The sequence below is a fragment of the Hydra viridissima genome, unplaced genomic scaffold, assembly GCF_058129835.1.
Source record: "Hydra viridissima isolate aposymbiotic clone 2 unplaced genomic scaffold, HvirCarnegie_v1 scaffold_4, whole genome shotgun sequence".
Classification (NCBI taxonomy): domain Eukaryota; kingdom Metazoa; phylum Cnidaria; class Hydrozoa; order Anthoathecata; family Hydridae; genus Hydra; species Hydra viridissima.
Window position 1 is genome coordinate 7,917,978 of NW_028324303.1, and position 14,309 is coordinate 7,932,286.

Consider the following 14,309-nt stretch of genomic DNA (forward strand, 5'->3'; position numbering starts at 1 on the left):
TTAAATAGAATTGTGTTAATTTAAGAAAGTACTTACATAACATAGGTACTACTTTACTTTCAAGAAAAATAAAAACAAACAACAGGATATATACTTTTTAATCAAAAACTTAGAAGCACTTAGTTCTGCAAAGTTTTTCATTAACTTTGGACAAGCCTTTGAACTGCCGTAAAAAATATCGATATTAAAATGTCAAATTAATAATGGTTATAGAATATCTGTAAACCCAAGAAATGTTTTAAACTTCTCCCTGATTTAGTAAGTAAACCTCTACTTTGTAAAAATAAGTAATTTCTTTTTTACATAACTGCATTAAGTAATTTAAATTAGACTATTCTAAAATTAATCCTGCTGCCCCTCTGATCTTATTACCCCGCTTTACCCTACATATTCTGTTGGTGGTGCAGCTTAGGCACTACTCTTCTATTTTGTACAAGTTTAAATACATAGTCTCTCCAAAGTAAAGCAGCAGCAATAGATGTGTGATTTTCCCTCTTTTCATAAAATAAAAATTTTGATTTTTAGTAACAATAATATGTTATAATATATTGGCTTTTATAGTTACCAAAAATTGTAATTATCAAAAACTTGATTTTTATCTGCGCCTGTGCAGAGTATTAATTAACAAGAAGTAACTTCCTTGATATATTTTGTTTATAAATATGCCAAAGCCTGAGAAAAAAGAAAATAAACACTAAATTGTCTGACAAACATTAAAAGTATGTAAATTACTCAAAAAAGCAGTAGTTATAATAGAAAACATTTTAAAACGTTCCCGTAATTCATTTAGAAAATAATAGTAAATTCCCTTACAAAATATTCCATGAGGATTTAATGGGTAACACATATAGTCTCATTGAAATCCTATGGTTTTTTGTGAGGCCCCTTGGTGAACCATGGGTTCCCATGGTTTTTTATTTATGGTTTATGTTACATATCATGGTTTTGATTTTTACTCCATGGGTCCTCATTGCTACCATATGAGTTCAAATTAGTCCTTGGGTCCTAATTGTTTTCCCATGAGTCACTGTGCAAGATTTTTACACGAAGTTTTAAGTAAAGTTTTTCTATTTATATACTTATTTGCAACTTTCGTTAAACTTGTTACAATTTTGCATAATTGAAACGGAGGCGGAAGTGAAAAAGTATGCAAAACTTTCGCAGTTGCGGAAGTAGAAACAGTTGTTTGTTACGTCTGTGGTTCATAAGTCGAAATTAACTTAATGTCAAAAATAAAGTGTCTCATGCAGATTACTTTTTTCTCAATTGACTCTCTACTGGGTGAAGTGTACAAAACCTAAATGGGCTGTGTCGAATTACTTTACCACAAACCAGCTTTCAAAGGAAATGGTTGTCGTGAATCATGTCTAAATAAATTTTAAATTAGCCATTGAAAGAATTGACTGTTAACCCTGTAATTGATGAAAATATCATCATTAATACGACAAATACAAAATCTATTACTGTTTATTGATAATGACATTAATGTTTTGCAATACCCACTAACTAATGTTGTGGAAAGTCGAAAGGCAGTTGGAAAAATGTCAAGAAATCTTTCGTGTTGACTTTTAAAAAAATATAAAAAAATTTGGTGAATGAAAAGAAAAAAAATTAAGAAAAAATTAAAGTTGTAAAAATTTAGAGCTGTTCCAGTAGGTGTTGTCTAACATAATATTCAATGATCTATTCGCAAAAAGTTTGGTTTTAAAATAACGCGGAGGCGTTTTCAAAAACTCAAATTTACATGCACACCTACAGGCGTGCACACGACACACTTTATGTTTTTCTATACATCTATACAAAATATATACATACACGTATGTATTACATATAGATGTATAGATTTATATAATTCATATGCGTTCCCATACGATACATACATATATATATATATATATATATATATATATATATATATATATATATATATATATATATATATATATATATATATATATATATATATATATATATATATATATATATATATATATATATATATATATATATAGCAAAAGACTGCTTCAGATATAGATTTTTGATAAAAAGATGAGAGACCAACCAGTTATTTTAGAAGACCTGCTTCAGATTGCTAATGAAAAGTTAGATTTAAATGCTAAAAATTATTATCACTCAGGCGCTGATGGTGAACAAACATTATCTGAAAATTGTAATAGTTTTGATAGGTAATTAAAAATCAGTTTTTTACAGAGTTCAATATTTTATCAGAATCTATTTTCAAAGTTGTTTGCATTCACAATATTAATATTTTATGCTGTTTAAAATAGATGCTTTTATATCAGTCTTGAATGTACTATCAATAATTTAATCAAGATAAAAATGTTCTGATGCATACACGTTCTTTACAACTGTTGTATTCTACGGCAGTTTTAAAGAATGTATATGCATCAAAATCTCTTATGTATGTGTGTATGTATGTTTGTTTGCTTGTTAGGGCAATCAAAAAAATGAACTTAACAGATTAGGTCTTCACAACCCTAATTTTGATTTATGCCAGTCCAAAAAATGTTTCAAAGTTTAGTTCCTAAAGTTTTAAATTTAAGGGTAACTTATGGTCAAATTATTTTATATGGTAATTTTTACCATTGTTCAGAAAAGGTACATCTACTATCACTAACAATGCACTAACCTAATAAGCAACTCTAACTCTTGTGATGTATACTTTTATTTTCTAAAGTTTTCTTATAAACATCAAGTAAAGAGTGTTTGTTAATGAAAACTAAAGAAATTAATGGGCATATAATTGTATTCCCAAAAATAATCTCAAAATTTCCGTTAAATTATGAATAAAAAGAAGTTAAAGTTTTTTTAGGAATCATAACAAAGTAAACAAATTTATTATAAATGTTATGTGTTAAAAAAAAAGAAAGACAGTTTAAAAAAAAGAATGTTTGATAAATAGTTTACTTGTAAAAGCTTTTAACCTCCTCTTTATAACCCCAATTATCAGGAAAAATAAACAAAAATAGTATTCTAAAATTTGTAAATGTTAAAAAAATGACATTTCACAATTTGTGAAATAATTTGCATAAATTTTTTATATAAATTATATGACACCAAATAATTAAGATATATATTTATAATTAGTGTTTAGTGCATCAAAATATTTTAAAAGTTCAAAAATAAAATTAAAAAAAACTATTTTACTTTAAATAACAAAAAATTTCACATTTTAGTTGTGCTTGTAACAAATAAACTTAGTTTAAAACACAACTTAAAAAAATTATCAAAAGTCAAAGAAAATTTCACAAATAATGAACTTATTTCGTTGGCTTCTTTTAAGTCAATATTATAAAATTTTCCTTTGTTAGATCTTAAGTGGTTGAACTTTACTTATGAAATATGCATCAAAGGTATTCAACAGAGATCATCTTTGCATGGCCATGTGAATGTGTTACATGTAGCGGACTTTTATAAATCTAATATGAAGATCGAGATTCTCTTCGGAAATGCTATGAATATTTGCATTTATGATGGTGAATAACATTATTCAACATCATAATTGCAGGCCACATATTTCCCAGGTGAATAATTTGACATTTTATTAGTATGATCTTTGTAAATAGAAACATTAACATGAGTGCAAACATCTAATGAAACTCTTCATTTTTAATGAGGTAAGTGGTATGAAACTGTGGCTGTTTTATATCTCAAGTATTGTAGTAGATGCATCAAATATCTCAAATTGAATTTTGTAGTATTAAGTTGTGGAATAGTTCTTTAAAATATTTACTATTTTTAGACTTACTAACACTGACATACCAATACAACAAGAAAAGAGCTTAGACATAAAACTTATTATTAATCAGTTCTAAAAACATTAAGAATTTGTTTGCTTTAATGAACAAATCAAATAATAATAAACTAATATTTTAAAGGTTAGAGAATGAAAATTATATTGAAAATACTCATAAAATGTAAGAATTTTAAGATACTGGTATGTCAAACTAAAAAATAGTTTAATAACAAAATGCAACTTTGACAAAGTTATTGCAATAAAAAAAAAATTTATTGGGTAAAAGGTTAAATATCCTTTCTTAAAATTATCTTTCTTTTTGTAACAAATTACATTATTTACATTCAATACATTTGATAAGATGAACAAAGAATTTTAACTTGTTTGTATTAATAGTTTACTTGACTTTTTGAGACTATCTTTTGGGTTTATAAATTGATGCCCATTAATTTTCTTGGTTTTCATTAATAGATATTCTTTGCTTGATGTGTATTAAATTTTAGAAAAAATCAATGATGCCATCTTAATAACTGATGCTTTGCATCAGGAATCATTTTTTAAATCTTGGTCTGGCTCATTATGATGACCTTTGTCTTTTAAATGAAACTCTCTAATCAACTGAATTTTCTAAATGACTAAATTTTCAGCATGAGTAGATCAACATCCATTTTGTTGCAATTTTTAATCTACTTTCTAACATCATGCTCTTTAAAATCAACTTTAGCCCGCGATTATGGGGAAAAAAATCAAAAGTCAGGTTTTGAATTTTTTTTTTTTTTTTAAGTATCCACAACATACTGACTATCTTAAAAAAAATTAAAGTGAAAAAATTAAAGCTGATTTTATCAGCTTGTTCAAAAGTTATTAACTGTTAAAAACCATGGAAAAAATCACTTTGCTTAAAAAGGGAAATTTCATGCAAAATAACCCACTATTTAAATATTGTTTTCTGAAATTATTAGGGTAAGGTATTAATCTGAAATTTTTAGGGCATGCTTTTCTCATATATAAATGTCATGTCAATAAAAATTTAAATTTGTTCTAACTCAATCCACTTGGGATGGATTGATCTTGAGTTATAACAAATTAAAATTTGTGGAGGGTTTATTCTGAAGAAGCTAAAATTTTAGTATTGATTCTTGGACCACCCTAATGTATACATTTATGTATGTATGTATGTATGTATGTATGTATGTATGTATGTATGTATGTATGTATGTATGTATGTATGTATGTATGTATGTATGTATGTAATGTATGTAATGTATGTATGTATGTATGCATATATGTGTTTATACATATATAGATATATTTGAAAACTACTCATTGGATAAATATTATTGGGCACATCCCTGATGTCTTGAATAAAGAATTTTTAGTCTGAATCAACACTTTGAATATAATTGTAAATATAAAAAGAAAGTGTCAAAGAAAACTTTGTTATCTGAAGCTTACATTGAAATCCTAAGAAAATTTAAAATGCAGTTCGAACTTTTGAAGGAAATCGCCTTTTTTTTTTTAATTATCTAAGAAACCAATTATTTGGTGGCTTATTAGTGGAAGGGATAAATACATGCAGAAATATTTTTGTTTATTTAAGGGGCTCATATGTAATATGTATACAGATGGACTTATAGGTCTGGTTTATACATCAAAAAATAGTCTGTTATTGTCAGTATAGGGAAAAAATTTTAATTCTTCTAATATTTAAGTCTTGTTATTTCCCTGTTAAAATGCAATTGTGTTTATAAATAAACACTTAAACTATAGTTAGTAATAAAAGGATGAGAAAACCATAGTTTTTATTCAAACAAGTAGTTCATAATATTAACATCCCATGTTAATACTACAAACTACTTGTTTGAATAAAAACTTAAAGATTTACACATATAATATTCTCCAATCTTTAACATCATCTTATGATAATTCAACAGTTTTACTACTTATTTAATACAATTTCCTTATAAAAAAATTTTTTTTCAGACTAAGAATTCGTCCCAAAGTATTGCGTGGTATTTCTGAAGTAAATACAGAAACCAAAGTATGCGGGCAGAAAATAAAGATTCCTATATGTGTTGCACCATCAGCTATGCAGAAAATGGCTCATCCTGATGGTGAAAATGGTGTTGCAAGAGTTATGTATTTTTTTAGATAACTAGATAAGATATGAGATGAGAAGTTCCTTTACATTAACATAATATTTGACTAGATTAATTATTTAAGTGTAATATTTCAGCTGTGGCATCATTTGGTACATGTATGGGAGTGAGCACCTTTTCTACAACATCATATGAAGATATATCTGAGGCAGCACCAAATGCATTGTTACTGATGCAACTTTACATCTATAAAGATAAAGAGTTATCTAAGTGGTTGATTAAAAGAGCAGAAAAGGCTGGTTATAAAGCAATTTTATTTACAGTTGATGCCCCTAAACTTGGTCAAAGAATTGCAGATGTTCGTCATAAGTTTAAACTGCCTGCACATCTTGATCTAGCTAATCTTAAAGGATATTCTGGCCATAAGATTTCTAGTCAAAATAGTTCTGGTATAATGGAGTATGTAAATAAACAAATTGATCCAAGTATCAATTGGGATACAATAAAATGGATTCAATCAATTACCACCCTGCCTATTATCTTGAAAGGCATTTTGACAAAGGAAGATGCTGTTGAAGCTTTGAAATATGAAGTTCAAGGGATTATTGTTTCAAATCATGGTGGAAGGCAATTGGATGGGTGTCCTGCAACTGTATAGGAGTTTGTTTTACTGCTTTTTTGCACAATGCTTTTATCCTATAATTGTACTTAGTGACAGCTCTGATAATAATTCTATTTCATTATCTATTTTAGCAACACCTTTAAATAATGTAAAGAAGCAACATAATTTCATTTATCTCAATATTTATTGATTTAAAAATATTTACTTTTAAGATTACAAAAAAAATTTAGTTTTAGGAAAACTTATTAGGGCATTAAATGATGATTATCTTCATTATCACAGCTGCAGGCTATTCTTATTGCTACATAGCCTACAAAAACTAAATTTCTAAAGATTTTTTTACTGAGATTTAGTCTGTTTATATAAATTTTAACAGAATTATCAGTTTTATTTTATATTTTAGATTGAAGCACTGCCTGAAATTGTAAAGGCTGTAAATGGAAAAATTGACATTTATCTTGATGGTGGTATCCGCAAAGGCACTGATATATTTAAGGCATTGGCTCTTGGTGCTAAAGCCGTTTTTATTGGCAGGCCAGCATTGTGGGGTCTAGCATTTAATGTATGCTCTTTTTGGTGCTTTAAATTATCTTTAAGTAAAGAAAAATGCAGTGTATATACTTAAAAAACTGAAATAAACTTGAACTTATTAGTATTAAAAAAAAAACATCAAAATTTATAAACAACAGGAAATTTTTTTTTTATGAAATAATAATAAAAGTAATAATGTTAAAAAGTAATAATGGAATAACTTTTGTTTAAACAAATTGTGAAAGATTTTAAGACAAAAACAAAAATCCAAAATTTTTGTTACAGATTTTTACCTGGTAATATTTTTTTTTTTTTTTTTTTCATTATTTTATTACTTCATTTTATGTTATTGCTTTTCAATTTAAATTTTTTTGCTTGGCACAGTAATGATTTTTATCATGGCACTATTTCCTAATGGTATAAATGTTTTATTTTTTATCACCCTAATAACAATTTTTAAAATTTTTAAATCCTTCATTATATTTTAATGCAAGATTTAAAACTTTTTAAAAATTGTTATTAGGGTGAAGATGGAGTTAAAAAAGTTTTGCAGATCCTACAAGATGAATTAGAAAGAGCAATGATTTTGGCAGGTATGTCTTTTTTATAATAAAATGTTTTATAAAAAGCTAGTGGTTACTGAGCTTAAAAGTAACAGAACTTCTTATTTACATTTAAACTTATTTAAAACTAACTGGCGAGACAAAGTTTAAGTAACATTATTAATATCCTCAATAGTTAATAAGTTAACCAAATGTAATAATCAAATATTAACTTCTTAGTATTCTAAGTGGTATTCAAACTTTTTTTTTTTTTTTTTTTTTTTAAGAATATCTTCTAAAAATCATATAATCTAATGATAGACATTAACTAAACAGCAAATTATAAAGATGCTTGATGGCTGAATAAAATAACAGACAATTAACCAATAACAAACCACACTTTTACTTAATAAATCAAGTTAGAGTCAAATAGTATGATTAGCTTAAATTTAAACTGGAATTTAAAGTTAATCAATAAATGAAATGCAAAAAGTAAAATCAACAAATAAGAATCAGAACTGCAATTAAGTTTTATACATATAGTTTACACAATTTTAGTTACTCAAGTAAAATTAGTAGATGTTAAGAATTTCTACTTAAAACTAATATTTTTAGTATAGTTATTGTATCTAATATAACAAATAAAAGTAATTTTGCATTCTTTTATATTGTTTGAAAGTATAAAGTAAAAAAATTGATAACATAAATAATGCAATCTTTTTTATTTCCTAAAATTGAAAATTAAAAAAGGGGAGAAAACAATACTTCTTTGTGAAGGTGTTAAAAATACATTGAAATGGTCAAAACATGGGAATTTGTTACTACAAAAAGTTGAAATTTCTTGAGAAACTTGGTTTAAAGTTAAAAATATATATATTTACATAACTATATATTATTTAACTATTATTTAATGTATATAACTATTATTGTTATAAAACAAGTTGTACCATGTTCAGTTTGCAACTTTAAAACCTTAATTATAGAGCAAATAAAATTACACAATTGCAAAATTGCATTTAAAGTCTCGTTTTAAAAATTTTTTTTCAAATATTGTGTTAAATACATAGTTGGAATAGATTATAAAATTAGCCATATTGAGAATAAAGTCTAGATTGTCCTGATTGTGTAAGATTTTTAAGAAATATAGGTTTCTTGTAAATAAGGTAACCCGCAATGAAAAATTGCGTGGATCCTGGAGAATGATGTTACTCTACTCACAGTTAGAAATGTCTGACTAATTGAATTAGTGTTGATTGCAAGTGTGTTTAGCCCAATGAAAACAGAAGATCTTAATTGGATATACCCCAATGATAACAGGAGCATATGTAGCAGTTTATTTTTTGAAATAGTTTTAGTTCTAAAAGTTCTTTGTTAAGTTTTTTAAGATTTCTTACTTGGTGATCGACCTTCTTCATTGCATTTCTTAATTGGTCATTGCTGGTGCGTATCTTGCTTTGTTGAGTAGTGAGTCAGTTAAATCAAACTATTTGATGGTTTTTTTTTCATTTGATCCACTTTTGAGGATATTTGCCTCAAAAAATGATGAAAATGATATTTTACAATGTTTGTGGCTGTGAATCACAGCTACAATTTATCTTTTATCAATATGCCATCAATTTGGTCTAAATGAGATAGTGGGTCAATATAAATTGACAGTTACTTAAGTATTTTTTTATATCAAATATGCGGCATTAAATGTATGCCATAGTATTAAAACAGTATTTATGCATTAAACTTTTTTTTTATTTACTCAATTAGAGATTTGATCCATTTAGGTATTGTGAAGCATTAAGAATATATTTTATCTTTCATTACATTTTAGGAGCATAGATTAAAAAGCTTTACATTTAAGAAATACAAGTATGTTTATGAAACCAAGAAAAAGTTAATAACATTTACATTAAAATTAATGTTAACATCATATACATTTAAAAGTTTTTATAAATTCATCATTTAAATGATTTTTTATTATTTATTTATTTAGTTTATTAATTAGTTTAATCAAAGTAAATAATGAAAACAGAATCTTAAAAAACAAATACAAAATCTTCTTATATTCAAATGAAGTATTGATATCTTAATAATAATACATTATCAGAATGAGTCATTTATGTGTTTTTAGGATGCGCAAATTTAGAGGAGATCAAACCTTGGATGGTGGTTCATGAAAGTCATTACTGGGACCATTCCAAGTTATAGTGTCATTTCTTTTAATAGTGAAATTTTTGTAAAAGAAGTCTTTCTGGCTAAAATTACATATATAAATATTATTTTTGTAATTTTTACCATTACTGAATTTAAAATCCAGTTTTTTTAGTTTTTAAATATTGTTTTTTTTTTGTTCTGCTTTGAAATATACTGATGGAATTCCAGTGGTGGAATGTAATGATTATCTAACTGTAGATTTAGTGGGACAATATTTGTAAATGTTGAACAGCTATAAATATATATATATATATATATATATATATATATATATATATATATATATATATATATATATATATATATATATATATTCATCACACATATATACATACATACATACATACATACATACATACATACATACATACATACATACATACATGCATGCATGCATGCATGCATGCATACATACATACATACATACATACATACATACATACATACATACATACATACATACATACATACATACATACATACATACATACATGGTCTTCATAGAGGCTAAGTGAGGCCCAGGATGCTTTAATGTTTTAAGGCCTCATGTGTATGATGTATTTACAACCGTCCACCTATATGATTAATTAGAAAAAATAAAAATAATGGTTTCAATGATTGAACATCAAATTTAATTTTAGAATTGCTTTTCTTGGATTTATCTCAGCAAATATTCAGACAATTTTAATTATACAGATGTTTTCTGGGATTTGTAGCAGCAAATGTGGTAATGGTTGATGAAAAGTCTTGTCTGAGTGCAAGATCAGAGTTTATATTGAGTAATGCCATCCCAGTCGATTGCTCCTGTGACATATTTAAATGGTGAAAACTCTTCACCTTCATCAGTACACTAAAGGAGCATTTAGTTGTAGCCACAAATACAAGTAAAGTAAGAAAAATGTGCAATGAATCCAAGTTCAAGCATCTCCTGAAAAAAATAGTGAGCTTACAGACTAATTTGAAGTTTGTGCAATGAATCCAAGTTCAAGCATCTCCTGAAAAAAATAGTGAGCTTACAGACTAATTTGAAGTTTGTCAAATATATCTATTTCAGAAAGGTTAGTACCTCAAACAATTCCTTTGAAATGTGTTTAGAGTATCGTTCATAAAACTGATCGGCAGCAGAGGAAAGGTCTTTGTTACTTAGAGTAATGAATTGCCATAGGAATCCAAATAGGATGCATATATGTTTCAGTGAGTTAAATCAACATTAAAGGCCAGAAAGAATTGAGTTAATAATGGAGTAAATACTTTCACTTTGTAGTGTTGTTCTACCTCAGATTGTGTTGATAAATGTCTGCTGAGAAAGAAATCAGACAAAATGCCTTAATTCTGGGCTACTAGTTTTGCTTCCTGTAGAATTGTATCTCACTGTTCACAAATAAGTTGAATGTTCCCATCAAACAATTAATATTATCTCTTGCTTCATCAAATGTAGCATCCTGCACTTCAATGGCATGTTTGGCTTCATGTAGAAGTTTCAGTCACCTTCAATGTTAGAAGTTTCAAAATTGACAACAAAACACATTATTTGATATATACTTTAGTTCTAAAGTATATATCATTATTTGATATATACTTTAGAATTGATTGAAGGTGATTTTAAGCATCTGCATTGAGATTAAGAGATTCCATCTCCTTTAAAGCGTTCTTCACTGCATATAAATGCTGAGCAACTGTTTTGACACTGTCAATATGAGCAGACTTTCTGACATGCTGTGCAAAGAAAAAGCATGTGTCTATAAAATCTCCCCCTTGTACATTTCCTCAATGGTTCCAAAGTAGGCGATTGTCTCTTTGCATGATTCTGCACAATCACAACCCACAAGGTTCAGCCTGTGGTTTCCTAATAAAGAAAAAAGATAGGTAGAGTTTTCTTTCTGTAGTACTGCTTGCACACCTTTATCATAGGCCAGACCGATATAGTTCTGAACTTAGAGATTAAGTTCAGGTAAAGTTTTTCAAGATACAACTTTCAATGTTCTTGCCACTTTTCTTTGTGAAATTATCAAATAAGAGAAACCTCTCCTCAATAGACATTTTGGAAATCAATGAAAGTAGTTTGCCCCTGATGGGAATATTTAGGAGTGGCATTGATGACAATTGAAAAGTACTTAGCAATATTAATTTCATTAAAATTTGGTGTCTGAATAAAGGAGCCACAGAAATCAATAAATTCTTTTTGTATTTGCATTGAAAGGTAATAAACTTGCTGGTTTTTGTGACTTTGTTGTGATTTGGGAACTTTTTTTTACATGTTCAGATTGAAGTGGGGTATATTTACTGAGAGGCTCAGTTATTCCCAAAAAATTTCCATTTTCTTGATCACCTATGGGTGATTCCGTGTGAAAACATCCAGGGCATGCAACCCTAAGTCTCAGATTTTGCTGATTTTTAAACCACTTACAGATTTTAGTAAATTTTAAACATCCTGAAAATTTTATCATCTAATTTCAATCGGTTCCTAAGATATAGCTATTTAAAGTTTGCCTCCAACCAACAAAAAACCGCCATTTTTAAAAATGGCTTTGGTCCTAGCTTCTGTTATATGTGTGTTGGAAAGCTGAAAATTTGTACCTTTACATATTTTGGGCCCACGAATCCAATGAAACAACTTAAAATATTTAAAAATGAACATAACACTTAAAATTTAAATGTTTACCACAATTTTACTGGGGCGAGTCGAACCACAAAAATGCCGATGTAGCTCGATTTTTTTTTTTTTTAATTTTTTTTAGAATTTGTCCTGAATAGTTAAGTTATAGTTATTACAAAGAATTGGAGAGTGGTCTTTTCTAAAACAGAAATAAAAACATGATCAAATCTACTTAAATTTAGTGCTTAAAAATAGGTATTTTGATAAATTAAACGAGAAAAAAAAGGTGTAATTGTTGTTTCTCACATTAACTAACTTCACATTCATATATTGCTAATTGCCAAACTCGCTATTTGAAGGAGCTAAAAAATAATTTAGGTAACAATGAATGTATTATACAGCCAGATTTTCAGAGAACTATCAATTTTGTTATACAGGATGAAATACAAAGTTATCATTGGAATAAATAACAATGTACACTACATCCTGTTGTTACATATTTAAAGGAAATGTACACTACATCCTGTTGTTACATATTTAAAGGAAATTTCTGAAACAATTATTTAGCATAAGTTGTTCTGTTTTTTAAGTGATGACAATGATCATGATACATGCTTTGTGTATGAATTTCAGAAGAAAATTGTAGAGTACATTAAAGAACATTTAGTTGGTATAAATAAAATTTATTATTTTTCTGATGGATGTTCTGCTCGTTATAAAAACTATAAAAAATTTATAAATCTATGCCACCATAAGGAAGATTTCAAGATAACAGCTGAATGAGTGTTTTTTTGCAACCAGCCATGGAAAATCCACTTGAAAATCCGTTAAAAGAATAACAGCAAATGCAAGTTTGCAAAGATCATTAGAAAACCAAATATTGACAGTTGATGATATGCTTGAGTTTTGCATCACCAATATAAACACAATCATATTTTATAAAATTACCAAAGAAACAGTTAGTTCAAGGCGACAGCAACTAAAGGAGCATCTTGAAACAGGAAAAACTGTTTCAGGTACCAGATGTTATCATCATTACATACCCATTTCAAAATTTGAAATTAGTTTTAAAAGAACAAGCGAACATCAATGTGTTGACAGATTTATATTGTCAAAAGCGGTAATGTCTGATGTTGCAATTGTACTAAATCTAAATGATTTTGTTGCATGCAAGTACGATTCCTTTTGGTGGATAGTAATGGTTACAGAAATAGATATTACTACAAATGATATTCAAGTTAAGTTTATGCACCCTCACAGTCCTTTTCAAAACTTCATTTGGTCACAGATGGATGATATCTGTTGGGTACCATTGTCAAGTTTAATTGCAGTAATCAAAGTCCCAACAACAAAATCAGGGCGAACATATAACATTGATGTGAATGATTATAACACTATAACTAATAAATTTTAACTTTTTTGAGTTTCTAATTTTTTAAATTTTGTATATTACTTTTGTTTCTTGAACTTCTTTTCAAGTGCTCTATTTGTTTTGGAGCCTTTTTTTTTTAGGTTTATTTGTCTTAGTTTGATAAATATAAAACTAATGTTTTATAAGTAATAAATTTAAGTATATTTGAAGATGTTTTTATTTCTGTTTTAAGTCTGCAATCTGATTCTTTGTAACTCCAACTAAACTATTTAATACAACCTCTAAAAAAAACAACAAAATTTGCGATATACATCTACATTTACATAATCTCCCCCTTTGAAATAATAATTTTTAGGATCAGATTCTATAAAATTACAAAGAAAACAGAAACAGCTAGTCAACAACAACTTAAAGGACAGTTTGATGTTGCCAAAACAGTTTCAGTTACAAAACTGTCAAATCACACCCTTTTTTTCTTGTTTAACCTATCAAAATACCTGTTTTTAAGCACTAAATTTAAGTAGATTTGATCATGTTTTTATTTCTGTTTAAAAAGTAGAAAATAATCAGAAAAACAAACTGATA

The 14,309-nt window shown here is 27.2% G+C and overlaps 2 protein-coding genes across 2 annotated transcripts; both read left to right on the forward strand.

Moving 5' to 3' along the window:
• The first annotated feature begins 1,997 nt into the window (after positions 1–1,997).
• LOC145183713 (2-Hydroxyacid oxidase 1-like) lies at positions 1,998–9,876 on the forward strand. Its single transcript, XM_090086049.1, has 6 exons — positions 1,998–2,186; positions 5,741–5,890; positions 5,992–6,508; positions 6,882–7,040; positions 7,533–7,602; positions 9,674–9,876. The coding sequence occupies exons 1-6, from the start codon at positions 2,050–2,052 to the stop codon at positions 9,748–9,750; spliced, it is 1,110 nt and encodes a 369-aa protein (XP_089942175.1). The 5' UTR covers positions 1,998–2,049; the 3' UTR covers positions 9,751–9,876.
• A 525-nt stretch (positions 9,877–10,401) lies between these two features.
• Positions 10,402–13,836, forward strand: LOC149889666 (uncharacterized). Its single transcript, XM_090084320.1, has one exon. The coding sequence runs from the start codon at positions 13,248–13,250 to the stop codon at positions 13,764–13,766; it is 519 nt and encodes a 172-aa protein (XP_089940446.1). The 5' UTR covers positions 10,402–13,247; the 3' UTR covers positions 13,767–13,836.
• The last annotated feature ends 473 nt before the right edge of the window (positions 13,837–14,309 follow it).